The sequence below is a fragment of the Embiotoca jacksoni genome, unplaced genomic scaffold (genome assembly GCF_022577435.1).
Source record: "Embiotoca jacksoni isolate LCO1_2020_lvr unplaced genomic scaffold, fEmbJac1.0.p SCAF_5, whole genome shotgun sequence".
Taxonomy (NCBI): domain Eukaryota; kingdom Metazoa; phylum Chordata; class Actinopteri; family Embiotocidae; genus Embiotoca; species Embiotoca jacksoni.
This window is the reverse complement of record NW_027185403.1, coordinates 10,778,231-10,798,672: the sequence shown is the minus strand read 5'-3', so window position 1 is coordinate 10,798,672 and position 20,442 is coordinate 10,778,231. Positions and strand designations below refer to the sequence as shown.

The 20,442-nt window shown below is 41.8% G+C and overlaps 2 protein-coding genes across 7 annotated transcripts in view; one reads left to right on the top strand and one right to left on the bottom strand.

Moving 5' to 3' along the window:
* Positions 1-18,332, top strand: part of LOC138211353 (putative methyltransferase NSUN7) — a 33,956-nt gene extending 15,624 nt beyond the window's left edge. For both annotated transcript variants that reach the window (XM_069171156.1, XM_069171157.1), the window contains 11 exons: positions 3,906-3,964; positions 6,686-6,813; positions 6,991-7,143; positions 7,740-7,923; positions 8,530-8,764; positions 9,285-9,428; positions 10,064-10,165; positions 11,529-11,664; positions 12,271-12,394; positions 16,598-16,865; positions 17,670-18,332. In XM_069171156.1, coding sequence (XP_069027257.1) covers positions 3,906-3,964; positions 6,686-6,813; positions 6,991-7,143; positions 7,740-7,923; positions 8,530-8,764; positions 9,285-9,428; positions 10,064-10,165; positions 11,529-11,664; positions 12,271-12,394; positions 16,598-16,865; positions 17,670-18,082 — 1,946 coding nt within the window. In that variant the 3' untranslated portion in view covers positions 18,083-18,332. The remainder of the gene's footprint in view (positions 1-3,905; positions 3,965-6,685; positions 6,814-6,990; positions 7,144-7,739; positions 7,924-8,529; positions 8,765-9,284; positions 9,429-10,063; positions 10,166-11,528; positions 11,665-12,270; positions 12,395-16,597; positions 16,866-17,669) is intronic.
* Positions 18,333-18,424: 92 nt separating this feature from the next.
* LOC138211355 (amyloid beta precursor protein binding family B member 2) overlaps positions 18,425-20,442 on the bottom strand; it is a 39,613-nt gene continuing 37,595 nt past the window's right edge. For all 5 annotated transcript variants that reach the window (XM_069171159.1, XM_069171161.1, XM_069171162.1 and 2 more), the window contains one exon: positions 18,425-20,305. In XM_069171159.1, coding sequence (XP_069027260.1) covers positions 20,129-20,305 — 177 coding nt within the window. In that variant the 3' untranslated portion in view covers positions 18,425-20,128. The remainder of the gene's footprint in view (positions 20,306-20,442) is intronic.

Sequence of the window (20,442 nt, the reverse complement as noted above, 5' to 3'; positions counted from 1 at the left end):
AAGAAGTAAATTCGGATAAGAGCACGAACTCTGCGGTGGAAAGATGACCTGCTGGAATTCAGAAGAATGACAGTGCCTCATTTTCTTTTAAACTGCATCCTTTTTTTGTTAAGAGCTTATTTCAAAGACAAACATTCCTCAGTCTTATCAGTGCTTTGTTAGTACAGTCCTTCTCTACAGTTCCCATCCCTGGTGTCAGACATTTCTGGTATTCAGTTTTAGAATTTCAACCAGACAATTCTGATAATTTAAAGAGAGGAAAAGCCGAGTAGTCACCACTGAGGAATTTATAAAATGATTATTTATAGAAGAGATTAATCCACTGGTTTCTCTAATTCTACTGTTGTTTTTTTTTATAATGACCATGGTTGTGTTGGGAACATACAGAGTTGTGATGTGTTTCAGAGGCTGAATCACTTTTACAGTAGATTAATTTGGTCAATTTCTCAGTACATCACTGCAACACAGAGTGTAACTTGTGCTAATGTTTCATACAGTAATTCTCTTATAGATACATGACTTACCTTGATCACATTTGTATTTTGGTCACATGTGAGTAATTTCTCTCTCGTTTTCTGTGTGGTGAAACTGGGTGTGGATGAAATGACAGCCTGGAAGCCAACTGTTTATCTTTCCTCCTATTCCTCTTGGAATATATGCCGACTTTTGGTGCAGAAATTGATTTGCTATTGACACACACACACGCGCACGCACGCACGCACGCACGCACACACACAAGACATGTCATCTGTGCCCTGCCTTGCAAAGACTGATCCAAAATTGAGCTGAGGTCATTTGTTAACCTAAAGAAGAAAATGCATCAGCAGCAAAAAACATGCAGAGCAAAATGCCAATGAGCACTGATATTGATCTTGTGCTTATAAAACTCTTATCTGCTTAAAACAAAAGCGTTACTCTGTAAGCTGCATGCTGGTGGCCGAGGACACAGACTTGTCTGCCACTGTGATTGTCAGCTATTAATGAAATATGGACTTGGAGTTGGTTATGATGTTTCCCTGGTGTATATTTGACATTTAAAGACAAAGCTGAAGTTACCCAAATGACAAATAGTCTGATTTTTTTTCCTTCCCTTCCCTCCCTCTCCTCTCACACTTCAATCTGACTCCTTTCTATATATATATATATATATATATCTTCTGGGTTTTTCTATCACTGTGACCTCATTTGTCTCTTTAAGAAGCATTGGTTCCATATCTGAGTGCATATCTGCTAGATTACTGACCTACAGGCAGATTATATTGTCAAGGTTTCATATCTTGTTGATTGGCCATACCTTGTGCTCTCATAGCTTGAGGTGCAGTATATGCTAATGGGAAGTTGGGTAAAGTCATTTTTGTGAGTCTTTACTGGCAGAAATTGAGCTGACCTTGTCGCTAGCCATGAAAGCCCCCCCCTCCCCTCTCCTCCTCTTTCCCTGCTTCCCTCTTTCTTTTTGCTGGCTACTCCTCTGAGTATTTCTGCCTCATTGTCCGTTCTGTCCAGCCTGACTTGTCAAATGACTGAGGCTGCTGTTGGACCACTTTGTGTTATGCTGGACTTGGGAGCATGGGAGAGAGAAAGACTGTCTTTTTTGTCCTTGACCACAATCAGAGCAGCTACGACCAGAATGCTTCAGCAAATATTAAATTGTGCAGGTGCATAATGTGTGAGACAGATTAACCATTCAGCCTAAAGGTGAATGTATAACTTACGACCGGTACCTTTTTTTGGCCTGTCCACTGATAGATTAATGTGCAATTGGGTGTACTGATGCAGAACATTGTGAGACAAAGACCTGGCAGAAGAGAAAAAGAGACTGCATTCAGGTCTGGCTCTCACACTAAGGATTCGTTTGACCAGAGCCACCATCAGTCACTGCTCATTGTGTAATAACTGGATGGAAGCCACACAACACACAACCTCTGCGATGAATAGTGCCTCCTGCTGATTGAGGGCACATTTTTTGTGAAATTGTTGCATGTCAATGTCAGATTTGAGAAATTCATCCCTGCGTCTGCTGTTTGAAGGCGTCTCCTGTAAGTGATTCATAGTGTGTGGACGACTTTGACCTCTACATACCCGACCGTCATGGCTCCCTCTAGGATCTGTTTTGCAGTGTGCACTGTGTTTATTTCTCAAGGGCTTATCTTTAAGGCCTTCTGCAGTAATGGCCCCAATTGTAAAGTTTATTGACTTATATCAGCTATAAATTAGAGCACTGCTGATTGTGTGTGCCTGTGTTTCTTCAATCAAAGATAAGCTGTATTGTGTGAAAACATTTGTTTGTGTACCCAGATGTGTGTGTGTATGTGTGTATGTGTGTGTGTGTGTGTGTGTGTGTGTGTGTGTGTGTGTGTGTGTGTGTGTGTGTGTGTGTGTGTGTACCTGCATGCAGATATGTGTGTTTGTCTGTAGTGTTTACACACTACAGGGGTGCCCAGTGTACGCCTTGGCTGAGACCCAGAGCACCATTTGGCATGATTTGTGATGTGATAAGTTAACAGCAGTATCTGTGATTTCCATGGTGTTGTGGTGGATGGGCTCTGGGCTTACTTCTTATTTGCAGCCTGTTAAGAATAGGAATTACCCAAACGGGCAACCCCACATATGGTAGACACACTGCATATCAATTTCAAAACCTGTGGTTTCAAACATACAGAAACATACATCTAATTTCCACTTGTTACTTACTCCTGTGCAGTAACATAAAAGAGGAGTTTTCCAATCTCGCTAGACACACATCCACATTAGAGAAATGATCCTATTTCCATTTACAGTGTGTAGTGAGCAAATACACTACCTGCAGAGTAACTTTGGAAGCAGCTGTTCCTTGATCCTGACATGATAGACTGGATAGTGTTGCTGTCTCTGCATATCGAATAGGAGAGGCCAAAAGTCTGTTAGTTTTTATGTATATTTCGTGAGAAAGTATCCTGTTGGTTCGCAAGCCAGTTGCTGCTTTTATGATATGAAGCCAGGGTATTTGAGTAAAAAAACGCTACAAGCCACACATACATAAATATCTGATAGGCAGCTCTCACCTTTTAACAATTCAAAGTCTCTTCATTCAGTCTTCAACTGATACAGGAGCTCAAGCAAAGTTTAATTTTGTAGTCTGGTAAAAAAAAAAAAAGGAATACTCTCAAGAAACTCTGCAGATGATAGATTTTGTTTTAAGAATAAGGCCTGCATCTACAGTATATAATATAAAAGTGTAAAATAAGACTGTCACGTCAGTCCCACAAGTCACAACAGTATCATTTTTAAAGTAACAGGTGATTAATAAAATAAAGAAGGCAACATAAATCACATTAACACATTCCATGGTATAAAAAGCATGCAAGCCTCTTGCATTTGGTTCCATTCATCATGTTTAGATGTATCCCGTTTATCACTTCAGCCATCCTTGATGTCATTAGCGCTTCAATTTTAAAAACCCATTCACCACAGAAACAATACATGAAAGAAAGGAGGCAAAACGAAGAATCGAATTAGGCCTAATTAAGCACCAAATAAGCATTTAATCACGGGAAATTACCCTTCCCCCTCCACCCCACCCCCCATCTAATTGAATTATCTTTTAAAATGAAATCACCATCATTTGGGGTTGCCTTTAGGAGCCTCTCTTCCTCTCTGTCTTAATCTCTTTTCACTCTTATGCTAAACATGTTTTCATCATCCGATATGGTTTTGTCCTTTGTAGCATGTATTGGACCAATTAATAAATAGGAGTAATTTCTTGTGCCTCTATCTCAATGGTTTACATGGTTAATTAGACGCTGATATAAAAGATGCACTAATACGCATCATCATTATTCACACATAGTTAGCAATTGAACACCCCTCCCCCCATTATTACATTTCCATCCCGCTATTTAACCTTGTTTTACTCTGTTTCTGTGCAGATCAAGAACTGCTGGAGGACATCATGACTGACAGCTGCTTTTACCTCACTCAGCCAATGGTAAGTGAGTTGTATAGGGGCAGTATTTCTTAATACAGCAGTAGTTTAGGTGAAGTGAACATGTAGGCTATAATCCCTTGGTGTATGTCAACATTATGTTACTTTCAATATGACTTTTTAATTCTGAGAAAGGCTAGATTAAAATGTTATGAGTTTACCTTGCTACCCCCCCCTCCCCCATGTATAGTTTTATTTATCTTACTGTTTTCCTTAACACTCTCCTGTATTCACATCTTGCCGTTCATGTACTCCACCTGCTCTTTGTTCTGTTCTCTAGATTTCTGATCAGTAACAGTTATGTTGATGTACCTATTACACTCATATGTTCCTTTCATCAACTCAAAAAGCACCTTTTTGGTCTATATTTCCTACCCTAATCATTGACAATCACCCCCTTTGGAGTAACAAAAATTGTATAAAAAAAGATACTATGTAGCAGAACACATCCTGCTGTGTGCCTTTCCTTTATTGCTACTCTCAAGCAAAACAACCTATTAATGAGTGATGAAATAAAAATGCTGTAACAACCCGGAGACAGCGTGTTTGTATGTGGCGTGTGCGTGTATTCTCCGCGCTCCCTGTCCTACATCTGTCTTAGAACCAACGCATGTTATGATGTTGTGTAGTCGTAAAAAAAAAAAAAGAAAAAGAAAAAGATTCCTAGTATGACCGTGAACCTGCCGCTGTTAGCAGAAGAACACCCTGCTACCTAAATGAGGAGGTATCCTCTGGAGGAGATTCGCATGTGCTTTTGCTCTACTTTTAACACCCCACATAAAAGAAGCTGTGGAAAGAGGAAGGCTGCTTAAGCTGCTTCGCTAACATTCTGGATGGTGATAAAACATGCACAGAATACAGATCCACTGTGTGCCTGGCGAGCTGCTACGGGAGACGAGTAAAGAGGTGGTGGATGTGTAAACAGAAAACAGAGCTGTCATTGAGGGTACAGATCGTAGACGACCGATGTCTACTTCAGCGAGAGCCTAAACACACAGAGACACACATCAATACACACCGATGTGTGTTCGCGGTGCGATTCCCACATACACACAGATGTACGCCTGCAGTGTAGCCACATGAAATATGGTCCTGGGTGAAATGAATGGCTCCCCCTATGTGTTGGTGGCAGGTCGTTATTCTGCATCCCTCTAGCTAGACAATAAAACCCAGACACAGTGAGACTGTTTTTAGAACTGGCTCTCACCTTCTTTTACACTGCTGGCATCTATAAAGTTCAACCTTGACAGAGAGAGGACACAGAGGTGAATGAGAGAGAATAGGCGGACGTAAAAAAAGTGGGAACATGAGGGTATTGGTAGGAAAAAAAAAAAAGAGAAGTAGAATGAAAAATGAGGATATAGATAGACTTGGAGCCTGAAGCACATTCGATCACAATAAAGGGAGAAAATGAAGTCTGCATGCCGTGAATGGAGGAATTATTGTAGCCTGAATGATGATGTAAAATCTGATGAGGCAAACATATTAGGCAGAAAGCCACATTTAACATTGCATAGGTCCACTCCCTGTGTAAAATGAGCCACATAAAACTTTAATCACGTCAAAACTTACATCCAGAATATTTTATACTGAGTTTGGTCTGCTTAACTGACAATTAAGTCGTTATTCTGACAATGACAATACTATGTGTTGCATTTGCCTTAGCTATAAAACTCAACTGATTTTTTTCACGATACCCAGCTAAATTTAACCATTGGCCAAGCTCGTCCTGAGTTCAGCATTAACATTAACAATACCACTAACATTAAAATTAAATTGCAGATTAAGTGAGTCCAAAGTCAAATTCTTATGTACGTGCCTTGAATGAGAGTTGGCTAAACAGAGCTGGCATGTTTACTTTCGGCCTGTTTCCCATCTTGGGACAGTTGCCAGGCAGCTCGGTGACTGGGAATTTTCCCACACCCAACGGTTTAACCTTGGTAAAGGGCAAGTGGAGCTTTAGGTAGTGAGGGAAGACGAGAGAGGAAAAGTGGAGTCCCACAACCCATCTCAGAAATCAACCTTTTCCAAAAATTAAACCGAAAGCCTCTGGACTGAATAATGAGTGCTGGCTAATTTCTTAGCTGCAGTATAAACCCATGTAGGGTTCTAGCTTCCCTGCCCATTACACCCAGTAGTAAGGATGTGGCAAGCTGTTGCTGTCATGGAACACCATCTGGCAGTAAGTAATGGGAGAGGGAGGTGGAGTTAGAGAGAGAGAGCGAGAGAGAGAGGTGGGAGGAGGGGGAGGGGGCATGGTGTAGGTGGGGGCATAGATATGGGAGAGAGAGAGAGGGGGAGAAGTTGGAGAGTTGAAGGGAGAGAGATAATTGTAGAGGAGAGCTAGAGGCACAACCAGGGCTTCTTCCTAGGTTTAATTAAGTGGCAGAAGTTGGGTCATGGCAGGACATCCTTGAGCTGTGTGTGTACCTTTTTGTAGTAGATACAGTTTAGTCTCGAAATCAATACAGATAAATAGCATCACTGCATTATACCTGCGCTGAGGTAATTAAAATACTTTCTCAAATTCACCATTGGTTGGAAATTCTAAATATGGACCAAATGCTGACTTTTTAGATGTAACCATTCAAAAAATACATACTCGTTCCTCAGCCATGTTATCAAAATGAGAAGTTTGTCGCTTCCATTTCTGTTCCTGCTTTTTTGTTCTCGTTTTAAAATGGAAATCACCAATTAACTGTAACTTTTGCTCTCATTCTCCAGCCAGATGATCAGATGAGCCTTGTTGCCGTCATGCTCTGTGACTTCCAGGACAGGAAGTTCCTCCAACGGGAACTCCAGGGGGGGGAGATCATACAGGAAGTTAGAGATGTGGAGAACTACCTCCTCAGGTAGGGGAAGAGAAATAACAGAGCGCATGAAAAAAAAAAAAAAAAAAAAAAATAAAAAAAAATTCCACTCATTCAACTGGGGGTGGATTGAATGAAGTACAAATTCAGGAATTTGAGAGACTAGGTAAAAAAAAAAAAAAAATCTTGTTTTGTTTGTTTTGTTTGTGTTGTACACAGGTTCAAAACCAAACTGGCAGCCTCTTTGGCCCGCTGCAGGATCAAACGTGATCTCCCGTCCATTGAATACATCCTGCCGGACAGTGTGAGGAAGAAGCAGGAGCGATCAAGCAACCTTCCAATATACACATGGGTCAACGCACAGAAAAGCAGGTCAACTGAGCATACAGAGAGCGCACACTTACACACTCAGAAGCACATAACACTCACCTGTACGTATACACCTGTACATAAACACAGGAATGCACTGTAAGCATATACAGGATGTGTGTGTGCAAGCATCCACACACACACACACACACACACACATTCACACTCAGGCCTTTAACTTGGGTGCTGCCCAATGTTTTATGGGCCAGGTGCCCAGTTGACATTCAATTAAATGACCAAATGTGTGTATATGTGTGTGTGTGTGTGTGTGTGTGTGTGTGTGTGCGCTTGCCAATGAGTTTTCTTACATGCGCCCCAACAGGCTGATTCAGTAAGGTGTAAATCCTGCTGCTGTAGACAGATTCAATCAGCGACACCCCTCGCCCAGCTCTGGGACTGTAAAGGTCACCTGTTGGGACTGATGGTGTGGCTTTTACAGCACATATTACTTTTAAAGTCTTTTTAAAGGCCGCTAAGCAATTCTACACACTATTATTATCTATGATGACAGACTTCTTCTTTCTCCCACCTCTTACCTTCTTCCCTGATCCCTCCTCTTGGGCTTCACTCTCCTTGCTCCTCCTCTCCTTTGCTTCCAGTCTTGATGAGATTCAAAGTGTGCTGAAGAGTGCAGGCTTCTCCCAGGTGCAATCTATCGGGCAGTTGGAGGGCCAGACCTTCTGCCAGGATCCCCACTGTGGGGATACACTGGTATTCCCTGCTCAGCTGAGAGCTGAGCTGTACTCCACCAAGCTGCTTAGTGACCACAAACTCATCATCCAGGTACAACAGCAGTACAACAGCTGCCCACAGAGAGGAGGTTTCTAACAAGGAGTAGCCTCCTCTCTGTAGACTTTAATGTTGCCGTGGAAATCTGTTCAGCCCCATCAATCTTCTTTGATATACATGCTCACACTTCGGTAATGGACTTGCTCAAATTGATTATAAGCTTGAGATCCCTCATGTCAACTAAGATTAGTTTGCCCAGATACAAATATTTCACCTCACTTCCACTTATATCACCATACGTCACTTTGAGCCATCCAGAATTATCCTGTTTGGGAGCAGAGGACAGTTAAATGATTCAATTTCTCCTCCATAAAAGTCAATCTGCCACACAAACTTTAAGCAGCGCACAGCACCACAACACTATTAAATCAGATTTTGCGGCCAAATTCAATCATCATATTCAACACCAGTGGCTAATTAATCATCTCTCCTTCTTTCAGTTTATGTGCCTCCATCACACTTTCTCTCTCCTGTTTTATCATCCACCCTTCTTTGTCCATCTTATCTTAGTTTATGTCTCGTCTGTTAAGAGTGTTGCTGTAAATCTGGATCTTGAAGTTTTAGGTTGAAGTCTAATGCTTTCACTCACTGTGCCTGTAGGATAAGTCTTGCAGCCTGGGCCCAAATGCAGTGTGCTGCCTGTTACCAGATGAAGGAGACGTTCTTATGGTGGGCTCCTTTTCCGGCCTCACAGTCTCCCACACTGCCTCCCTAATGGCGGAGAAACATAAAGGCAAAGGCCCAAACAGGCCCACAGTCTACGTTTGTGTCAGCGATCGCACGGACGCTCAGAGGGAGGAGCTAAAGCTCGCAGTCTCCGCCATGGGCTGTGAGAGTAAGCACAAAATGGATGTTTCCATAAGAGCGTTGCCAGTATTTGTTTGTGTGTTTGAATTACAAAACAAAAGAGGAGATAAACAGAGAGAGATGGGAGCACAGTATATTGACTGAATGTGGCATGTTGGTCTTGTCACAATGGTTATTAATTCAAATGTTGACAGGTGTTTTTGGGGGCTGACAAACTACAACAATGATTTAGTTTGATTGAGTTTTGGTGAAAAAAAAAAAAAAAAAGTTAGTTGTTCCCAGAGACTTTTACAGTTTATGTAATCAGTGTGCTTTAATTCAGGTAGTGTCTGCTGAGCTTTATGTAAATATTTTTATACTGACAGCTCGGCTTGTCTGGAGGAAAATTATGGTACAGTACAAAACTGACATTTTTATAATTGCAAAACATGCCTTCAGGCAGGGTAATAGATATATTGTGGGACTTTGTGAATAGAATATAAACACAGGGAAAATGTGGGTCACTGATTGAGCTCATTATCATCACATTGTGTGTGTGTGCTCCTTAGATGTGAAGCTGATAAAGCAAGTCTTCCAGTCTTTGGATGGTGATGACCAGCGGCTTCAAAAGGTGCGCGTTATCCTGCTGACCCCCAGATGTTCTGTGTCTGCAGTCAGCAACCCGATCGAGTTCATACTGCAAGAACATCGAGGTAGTGATCTGTGCACATAAACTGTGAATTTTAGAAATACACATTGTAACCTAGTCTACACGACACCCGAATGTGTCCATAATGGAACAGAGCAGAGAAACATACTGTGTCTTAGGGTAGAAAAATCAGCATGCTGTGCATACATACTGCAAGAAATTAAGTATGCAAACTCATATTCTTTAAATGTTAATTTTACATATTCTTTACCCTGCACAGTTCTTACTACTGCATCCATTAAAAGGCTGTCAGAAAAATATGACTTTAATACTTTCAAGTAATAGTGTTATTTTTTGTCTAAAGCAAAAAAAATACTAAGATTTAAGAGCAAAGTTGTAATTAAGGGGTTTAGATGCAGCAAAATGTATTGATGAGCATCATTTTGCTCATTTAATGTAAAAAGAGAACATTTTCACATTGAAAAAAATCTGTCAAAGAAGGATTAGTTACCGAAATATTTTTTTTTACGCATTTACAAGAGATGATAGAGAGCATTGCTATGTATAACAATTTACATTTCCAGTCAAACCCGTCTATCGACATATATGAATGTAATTTTTATTCGAGTTGTTTATGCACCCTATTAAAAAAGGCAATTCATAAAATTGATATTCTACTCTCCTTCTTTGTTTTCTCAGACACAGACTTGCTGCAGGACCTCTCCCAAGGCACCATAGCGCAGAGCAAACTGGAATCCTTGGTAGCACAGCAGAGGAAGGATATTGATCATGCCTTGAAGTGTGAGTGTACAACCACCGGATCTCATGTACACACACACACACACACGCGCACGCGCACACACACGCACACACACACACACACACACACACGCACACACACACACACACACACACACACACACACACACACACACATGTGCACCACATACACCACTCAGTCTCAAGCGTGGAGCCTCTCTCACCTCTCTGACACAATGAAGCCTACACTTCCTAATTATCTAATCTCATATGCCACTAGCCTGAAGTCTGTTGGGTTCCTTGGAGATCGTCTGAGTCTTAATTAGGAATGCTAATGTTGCTCTGTGCTGGTCAGCCACAGTCTTCTGCACCATTTTTTTTTGCATATTCTAAACAAGTAATTAGTAATTCTGCTTTGTGTAGAAAACTGAACATGGTAGAAGCACCTGCTTTGTTAAGTCATATCATATTGTATTTTTTGCAGATGTTACACTTCTACTCAGTTCTATTCTATAAGTTAAATGTTATTCCATTTAGTTTTAATCGATATCCATGAGCTACACTCAGTAGCTTCAGTCTGTCTTGTACTGTTCTGTGCTCTCCTGTCTGTCTGGTCAGGGTTACATTCATCAAACAGGTGGAGTATCTTGGTTGGGGGCAATGTAAACCAGCTTCTCTAATCACATTGCCATCGATCAGCCCTCGTCTAGTTTTTGCCAGTGTAAATACGTTCTATTTGGACTGCTAATTAATGGGTGGTGTGTATTGAGTGCCATGGCTCGGTTCAGTCAATGGTCTTATTTTAGAGTCTCCATGTAGCCACGTGCATAGACTAATGCTCATGCAGACACACACACACACACACACACACACACACACACACACACACACACACACACACACACACACACACACACACACACACACACATGCAGCTTTTAATGTCTGTTGTGGAGCAACACACCCACCTCAGGACACCTGACAAACTTTTTGGTCTCATGCCTCAGTCCCTTTGTTTTCTTGTCTCTCTTCCCAACCAGTTATATTTCACTTTTGTTTAGACCTGATTTGCTGCATCTAAGCAGGCTTTATTTGTTATCAGCTCAGTGTTAATTGTTTCTGTCTGGCTATAATTAGTGAGCTAGAAAAAAATCAAAGCTAAATGAAAAAAGTCAAACTGCCAACAGCCTAACAAATCTACAAGCCAGCAGCAGTTAAATAAATTGAGCAATGTACAACGTACATGCAAAAAGAAGAATGGCAAATTAATATTCAAGAGCCCATTTCTTCAAAGGGAGCACTTGATGAGGAGTGTGGCTCAGTATGATAATCAAATGTAATTGTTTTTTAAAGAGATGAAAAAAAAAAAATTGAAGTTGATGCGTGTTTGATTTTTTGTGTGTAGTCCCCAAAGTTGTGGCAGTCGTGTACTCCACCTGTTCGTCATGTCCAGAGGAGAACGTGGACGTGGTGAGCAGAGCCCTGCAGCAAGCCGAAGTCAGCTCAGACCAGGAGGGGGAACCAAAACAAGGGATCTTCAGGTCAGCGTCAGTCTCCGTACCCTAGTGTGCTTTCTGTATCCATCTCAGTCAATGTCTTTTCATGTTTGTCTGTTTGCCTTGCTGTCAGTCAGCTTTCTGAGGTGTTTGTCTGCCTCCCTTTAGAGAGGCTTCTGTCAAAGCATCAGCACAAGGCAAGAACTGAAGGAGATTCAGTGAAAATATAATCAAAGGTGCCATTTGATGCCTCTAAATGCTGTGTAGGAGCCAGAAAACAAACGGCTTCCAGACATATTGCCTTCCTATTTTTTCAATATTTTTTTTTTTTTTCCTTGTGGCTGTGAGGTTAAGAACTTGAGTCTTGTTTAAGTTTACTATTCCTGTTGACTTGAATGTATCAAGATTGACTCCTCTCTGCAGCTAGCTGGCCTGGTGTGCTGGCAATGCCTCCGGCTTTCATAAATAGAACAGAAGTAGTATTATTGGTATGGATCACAATGGCTTTACCTACACATCTGGATCAAATTGATTAATTAACTATGGAATCCAAGTATTAAACAATAATACACAGTTATCATTACTCCTGTATGAAGTTGTATTTTTAGCAGGTACCCCCATGCGTATGTATGAAATGTGTGATTTCTCTAGGCCAAGCCCCTCCCCTTTCAGCGCCTCTGAACAAGCAGAGGCCACAGGTGACGCAGATCCCTTCTTCATACTGGAGGCTTCAGAACACAGTAACGGCTGCTTTCTGGCTGTTCTTAACAGAGAGGTAAGCATCACTAAAGCAGAAACCTCATAAAACAAGCAGTGGCTAAGGAATTTACAAACAAAAAATGACATCTGCACCCCCAGTAGTCTTTTTTAAAAATGATTATATATTGCACCATTAAACTGATCTACCATGTAGATGTGGTTAGTTTTAATATTTTATTAAGTACATTTGTGATCACAAGAAATGAAGATTGATGTAAGATGCCAGCTGAAGTGCACATGCACATGTATATAAAATGTAAATATAATAATATAAAAATCTAAAATAAAATGTCACATCAGGCAGCAGCAACCTCCCAGGGCTCAATGATGAAGCCAATATAAGATTTTACAAAGCTGCACTTTCCTTACAGGCCTCTAGGTGCTGCCTCAGAAAATACAGCAAACTATCCGGTCTAAAGTGAAAGAAAAGTTCCATCATTAGCTCTGGACCTGACCGTGGACTTTTCCAGTGTGACGGATGTTTTATGGCTGACTGTTGTAAGATTTCCTGACAAATTGTTCAGTCTTCGAAGTGCTGTGCAGTGAGTTTATGTGACTATAGTTTCTTGCACACACAAACCGTATACACTGAAATGAAACACTGGATGAGCCATTATTTATGTCTGCTCAGAAACACTCGTTCTTCTCTCCCTGAGTCCTGAAATACTATCATACGGTTCGGCTCTCTTATGGATACAAACAGACACAACCGAGTCAGGGTGAAGTAAGTTTAATTGGTGAAGTGTGGGAATTATGATGGCGGCAGGCTGGACTGCCTGCTATCTGTCAAAAACAAGCAACCGCTGGGAAACCGAAGCATGAACCCTTTGAATTATTATTTTGCTTGGGCAGAAAGATGAAGGTACAGAGGGAACCACGCTATTGAAGTCGAGATCAGGTGAAAATGAAAATCGCAGCCTGTGACCGGTAGTTGGCCAAACTGCCGAGAAAGACCAAGGGAGAGAAGTGAGGAGGTCAGGCTACTAGAAAAATGAGAATGTTGGGTCACAGATTCAGGTGTCTTGTCCAATCAGCAACTAGACAGGGAGTGTGACAGTGAGAGGTCCACAATGTCGGTGGAGAAGGAGCGTGAATGAATGCTGAAATGGGGAAAAAAGCAGAAGATAGAGCGCATCGTCTTGGACAGCTTCAGAAACAGAAACGGTTAAGTCCACATGAGGTTCAGTGTACAAACGGAGTGAGACAGGCTTTCAGAGAATGCTGTTAGATAAAGAGTTGGTCTTGGATTTTGTAGCCAAAAGGAGAAAACAAGTGAGGAAACCGAGAAACTGGATCTAGTTTACTTTGTTGTGTGTGAATATGTTGGTAAAGATGTTTGTGAATTACTCTTGACAATAAGAAAGAAGTTGAAGTGTCCTTGAAGGGATTTGAGTTTATTCTGGCAATTTCAACAATGTCCGTGTCTTCGAGGAGCTTTCTGATAATTCTCTGGCTCTTATGAACACTGGTGATTGGGAGACTCTCTGTCTCTGACTCCATTGTATTTTCTAGTCACAGGCTTTCATTGCTTAATAAAGTCTCCCCCTCACTCCTTTATTTCAGCCAAACTCATCCACTCTCCAATCTACTTTCATCTTCCTCTCTTTGCCTGTCCCGCTGTCCTGCTCTGCCTGTATAATGTTTGTAGCAGGTTGTTAAGAGAGATAGTAGATTGTTACAGGAGCTGATTCCAGGTCTAATAGGTGCAGTGTGTTACAGTCCATCTACAGGGTTGGTCGAGGTGCAGCAGTGAGTCTCATGAAGTTTTTGTGACTGTGGTCTTCCCCATGTCCTCATAATCCACAGCGTAGCCACGTTTATGGCATACTCCCTAATATTATGAAATCTGCTCTTATGCTTTTGATGCCAGCATGGGATTATTAAGCCATCTTTACCCCCACGAGGTGTGACGGAGCTCCCTCGCGCTGAAGCGTCTGTTTCTCTCTGGCCATCCATCATGTTTTATTCCTCCGCAGATGGGAATGAAAAGATAATCAAACTGCTGTGATGGTGCCTCAAACAGGATTTTTTTCATCTTACCGCCAATAAACTCAGCTAATCAAAAGTTATTGTGGCACTCTGAAAAGCGCCATAAAAATAGCAATTATATAAGTATTTGAATGCTGTCTGGCTTATATCGTCTGTCATAGTAATGTTCTTTATGAGCCCTCCATACAGGAACAGCTGGGGACAATAAAGACATTCAAGTGATGTGTTTGTGGCCTAATTGCCTGAAGAAGCAGAGCACAGTGACCCCTCCTACTTAAGAAGGAATTTGTATAACATTAATAGGAAATTCAGAGACCTACACTTTTCATTTTGGCTTTGTTTTCTTTTTGGTTTAGGGTGAGTTTTATAAATTTGGAAGTCGTTGCCAAGACACATTGGATGTAATGATTTTGGATGTAAATATTGAAACAGAAAGGGTTCAGCTCCAGGAAATGCTGCGGCAGCTAAGTTTGGCAGAGTGTGGACGGAAATGAGAGATTTACAGAGTATGGCATAGTTGGTTCGTGGAGATGGAGGGGAAGTGAGATTTACAGGGGTGAGGGGGAAGAAAGGGAGGCAAGGGAGAGTGTCTGTTGAATAATTCAGCGCCCCCTGTCTGTATGAGTTAGCATCAATGAAGTTCAGGGCGTCCACCAAAGACTGCATCACAGAGATGCTTCTAAAACATATTTACCTTACCTTCAGTGTGTATAACACACACAGTTACACACGTGTGCGAAGTGCACACATATGCACTTTCACACTTCATATATGCAAACGTACCTGTTTACACAGATTTACAGATAAACACTTCTATGCATTTGCATCAAAATACACACAAAACTCACACAGGCTGCCTGTCCCCATAGTGTACACTCTGCTTGTGAATAATTCAGTCATTGAGGATAGCAGTTAGCTGCTGAGACAGCAGGTGACCCTGCAGCCAGCAGCAAAGACATGGTGGCTTTCTGAAAGTAGGAATACAGATGTTAGGGCCATTTGCTGGCTTGTCTGTGTCGGAGACAGGGGTCTGAAAGGGGGACAGTAAAACTTTCAGACCCCTGCAGAACACGACCCTTGATATGTTGTTAACCATCAGCTGACCTGAGTTGATCTTTCCGTCCTTTCCTCCTCCCAGTTTTTCGCCCTCTTAATTATTTCCTCTTCTTTCATTCTCAGTCCCTCATTTTCCTCACCTTTGACATTTTACAACCATTATCATCGTGAAGTGGAGTATTATCTTTCCATTCTTTCCTTGACTGGTCCTCCTCTCTCTTCTTCTGTCTGCAGTTCTTGTAATGTATGAAATCTACATTAAAGTTCTGAACTTGCGCTCTTTGGCGGGGTTGAAGGAGTCGAGGTGGACAGAGTTCTTTGGCCCAGATGTTTCCCCGAAGGGCAGCTGGAGGTGCCTGTACCAACTGTCCGTTGAAAAGCGGACAGCAGACCTCCAGCGGAGGGTTGTGCATGGGGCAATAGCTACAAACAGATACAGAGCATACCTGGGGGAGGAGTGTTGTTTCTGCTGTCAGACTGAGACCCTGGAACACTTATTTGTTCAGTGTCCTCGGCTCTCAGCACTCTTTGAACTTTTTAAAAAGGTGGTTTCAGAGGTGTGGAGATAACTTTTCTTTCACTTTGTTCATGTTTGGTCCAAAGTATTGCACAAAAAAGAAGGCTGTCCACATACTGGTGAACCTTTTATCCGGTTCTGCCAAGCTGGCTATCTGGCTGACACGCAGGAATCGGACTCGGGGTCCCGGTAGTGAGGATCCAGTGAATGTTCTGGAGGGACTGTTGAAGGCCCGACTCAGGGTGGAGCACGCCTACTATCAGACGGTGGACAACATACAGGCCTTCAGGGACAGGTGGACTATTGGGGACATTTTGTGCTCAGTGGGTGTTGGTGGAGACCTGGTGGTGACTTTCTGAACATATTGATCATTGTGATTGATTGTTCATTTGTTTTTTGATGCGTTATTTTAGTTATTTTGTTTGTTTGTTTTTACTTGAAGAGTGATTTCTGCTTCCCTGCAATAGTGAAATAAAAGGACTTTGAAAACCTCTCCTCTCCTCTTCCTCCCTATACTAATAATGGGTAATATTGCTTAAATAAGACTCAGGATTTTAGGTGGTCATGACAGTTATTAAGGTTATCTGGTACCTTGTAGGTCAATTATTTGGTCATCTCTCAGAAAATTAAAGTAACTGCTTTGTCACTTCTCAACAGCCTGAGAGAGTGGTCAAAGAGGAACCACAGAAAGTCATTGCCAGGGCAAATGCCAAAGGAATACTGGACCGGATCAGCTCCAACCACCTCAACAAAAAGGGGCCCAACGGACACACCAATAGGATGAAAAAAGCAGCCCATGGTCGCTCCTCTCAGCCCAACCTGTCTGTCGGTGTTCAGTCCAAAAACTACCAGATCAAGACCAGTAACAGTGCCACTGCTTTCTGTGGACATCAGGGATTTCCAAACACATGGCCGTCATCACAAGGTGGGTACGATTACTTCAGTCTCTGAAGTCAGTTGTATGTAATTAAAGGTACATACAGCTGACTAAAGGAGAACTTTGGCAATTTTTGGCAAATACACTTATTTGCTTTCTTACAGCGAAGATTGATACCACTCTCCTATGTGTCTATTAAAAACCAAGCTAATGAAAGCTACAGTAACTGAGCATGACAAGTAGAACCGAGGACACAGCTTGCCTGCCTCCCTTCACAGAAAAACACATGAGTGTCCCATGTTTTCCACCTGGACCACATGTATGATACATGTATATCACATGGTGCAACATATGACATCTTGAGGAAAATATGTGGAAAAGTTTTCAGATGGGAATCTACATGGGCTTCACACATTACACCATGAAAATGTTCCAAAACCACGTTTCCCACGGGAAACATAGATGTGTTTACAAATGTTTTTGCATGTGATTTTCATGTGGTTTTCTGTAAGGGTCCCAACAACTATAATATATAACACGGCCATAAGCACCTCTAAAGTGAATATGTTTGTTAAATACATACAGAAAGGGACTTTTGTTCACCTTTGACGAGCAAGGCTAGCTGTCTTCTACTGTTCAGTCTTTGTACTAGGTTAAGTTAACTGGCTGCTGACTGTAACTAGATATTTTACCAGACAATAAGGAACAATAAGGACTCAAGTTTAGTTTGAAGATAAATACTTCAACATGTAATGTCATATTGTCCCTCATCCCCTTTTTACAATGCTTTCTCTACTTTAGTTACAAAATCTGGTTCTCTTCCTCTTCTCTCATTGTGCTTTTGCACTTCAGGAAAACCCAAAGTTCAGCAACCCCTAAGGAGCACTGTGTCGAGCTCCTTCTCTAACTCCAAACAAGAAAACGCCAACTCATCCTCCAAACCAGGAATTAACAAACCCCCTAAAAGCAACACCCCCATGTTCGACACCACTACTTCCCTCACCACAGCCCTGCATCTTGCCGCTCCTCCTCCCACCCCCGTGGTCCCAGTTGTCCGTTTACGTCGACCTCAACAGGAGGTGCTGAAGCCCGTGGTGCTAGTACTGCCTACCGTTCACTTCCCCGACTTCGTCCCACACCAGCACAGGCGAACAGGATTCAGGCCCACCTTCAGCTACAGCAATTGGAAGACAACTGCTCAAAATCCTTCCCCCTCCTGTTCCAGTGGTGGTCACTCCGAAGATGGCATAGACAAATCTCACTAACTATTAAGGAAGTGCAAATGTGCATGTCAAATGCTCCTAAAATAAAGTCATCAGAATCTAAATCTAACATGAAACTGTATACAGTGTTATTGAACTGCCAGATTACACAGAGCATGTGAATTTTAGTGCTTCTAGAGCCATTATTACCTGTTATACTACGAGGTCATTATTATAGTGTCGTTGTGTGCCATAAAGAACAACCTTGCCACAGTAAGACTCTAATCAAACTGTATATATTTATGGGGCCGGGCCAATGTCATTTCAATGTCACTACACAATGAATAACTGTTACATGGGGTTTCACTGACCTGAAAATTGAAAGGACATTGAAAAGGCTGCTCCTTTTTTTCCTTTTGGTAATGCATTTATTGTCACAACAGATTACATTTACACGGTGTAGAGATGGGTGTAGAATAGAAATGAAATGATTTAGAGCGTCTCTCTTGTTTGTTTTGTGTAGGTTTTTTTTCCATTTAGATTAGACTGCATTCACAGAGTTCATGTTGAGTGCAGGTGGTGGCCCCGAGCAACAGGAGCATTGTAAAAAGTTCTGACAGCAGTGACAGCAGCCTTTTTTTTTTTTTTTTTTTTTTTTTTTTACTGCTAGAAGTGCGTATTTGTGTGTTTATTTAGTCAGTGAGTAGGAGTAAACTGGCTGGATTTACTGAGGAAGAGAAAACGTAGTTAATCCTTAGTGAATGGCACAGATTTGAGCTAGTCTAAGTGCAGCGAACACTTATTGTTTACTGCTGTTCAAATAGCCACAAGTGCTTCACATCTGCCAAAGTCAAAGTCGGAATTTGGAATTTCTTGTTCCTACATAAATCTTGGGCATCTGCAGATTCCTGAGGAATTTGTAAAGTTTGAACCAAAGCAATTCAACATTCTTGAGCTTTTAAAGTCAAGGTTTTTTTTTTTTTTACAATATTCTGCAAAACAAATTTGAATCTGAACACATTTAAAGCTTAAAAATACATTAAAAAGTGTTAACTTTTTCTCACTGATCTATTAAAGAAGGGAAAGTAAAAATCACTGAATTACAATCCTTCATTGTACTTTGTATTTAGGTATGGGTTGGGGATTGGCCAGATTTATTTTTGTGCCAGTGTAAATCCAGCCATGGTCAAGTGGAGATGACTTGTGCATCTATTTTTTGTGTCTTCACCAGTCTTTTTATCGAGACCCTTAACTCATCAATCAACATAAAACGTACCCCATCAAGAAAACATGCAAAATCAAACCCCTCTTCTGTCCCATTTTCTGTCACCAACATCTCACCTCTCCCTCATACTTACACGTTTTTTGCCCTTAAATTCTCTCTTCCTACATACAATCATTTACATACACTTCATTATTACAATCACTTCATCCATCATTTTGAGGAGATGTTAAGTTTTTGTCTTTTTCTAAGTCTGTCACACATTGAAGGGACTAAAATATGTTTATGCCATTTGGTGGGCAGCTGCATGCAGCTGCCAGGTCTTCTTCGTCTGGTCTGGTCTTGGTTGCTTCTCTTCATTCACCTGTCAAATTCCCATGACAGCAGAGCGACACCTTTTCTATCCCGGAAGGCTACTGTAGCTCATCTAGTCCAGGAGTTCAGAAGGGAACAGAGACGGAAAGAAAAACGAGTAAACCCATGAGTGGCTCCTTAACCACTCTGTGAATAGAAATTTTATATTTCTATTTTTCCTCTCGGTAATCCTCTCTGTAGAGTGCTTGATTGAGTAATCCATTTACCTCAGAAATCCACATATAGGAGGTGTGTTCCACTTGGACAAAGCAGAGTTCAAAGGTCAAAGTTCAACCAGTGACAGCAGCTTTTCCACCCCTTCAAACAAAACAGGTGAGTTTTCTTTCTTTTTTTTTTTTCTTGAATCTTCAGGCATATTTAAGGATCACTCTTTTTTCCTTTATCTGCAGTGATGTTTGTTATACTGTATGTACATCATTGGTTACCATGGCTGGTTCTGATTAGGTGTTGTCGTGGTGACAGTGTGAGTGGCTTCCAGGCTGGAGGGGGTGTGCAGTGGTCAGTGGTGACGGTCATTGCTGGGGGAGTTCTGACGGCTGTTTCTTGGGTTTCAGAGTGTCTATGAGAGACTGGACACCACGTTTCACGCTGGTGGTCACCCGCCGGCTCACTGAGTCCGCAGAAGGCGAGGAGGAGGAGCCAGCGCGCTGGGAGGGCGGCCGTGCTACCAGACACTTCTGGTACCGGAGCTGAGGGAGAAGAGGATACAGTTATGTAACCGGGGTCAAGGGCCACGGTTAGAATCCAGCTGATGACATGTTGCATGCCATGTCCCTCTCTCTTCTCTTGTTTTCTGTCTACCTCTACACTGTTCCAATCAGTAAAG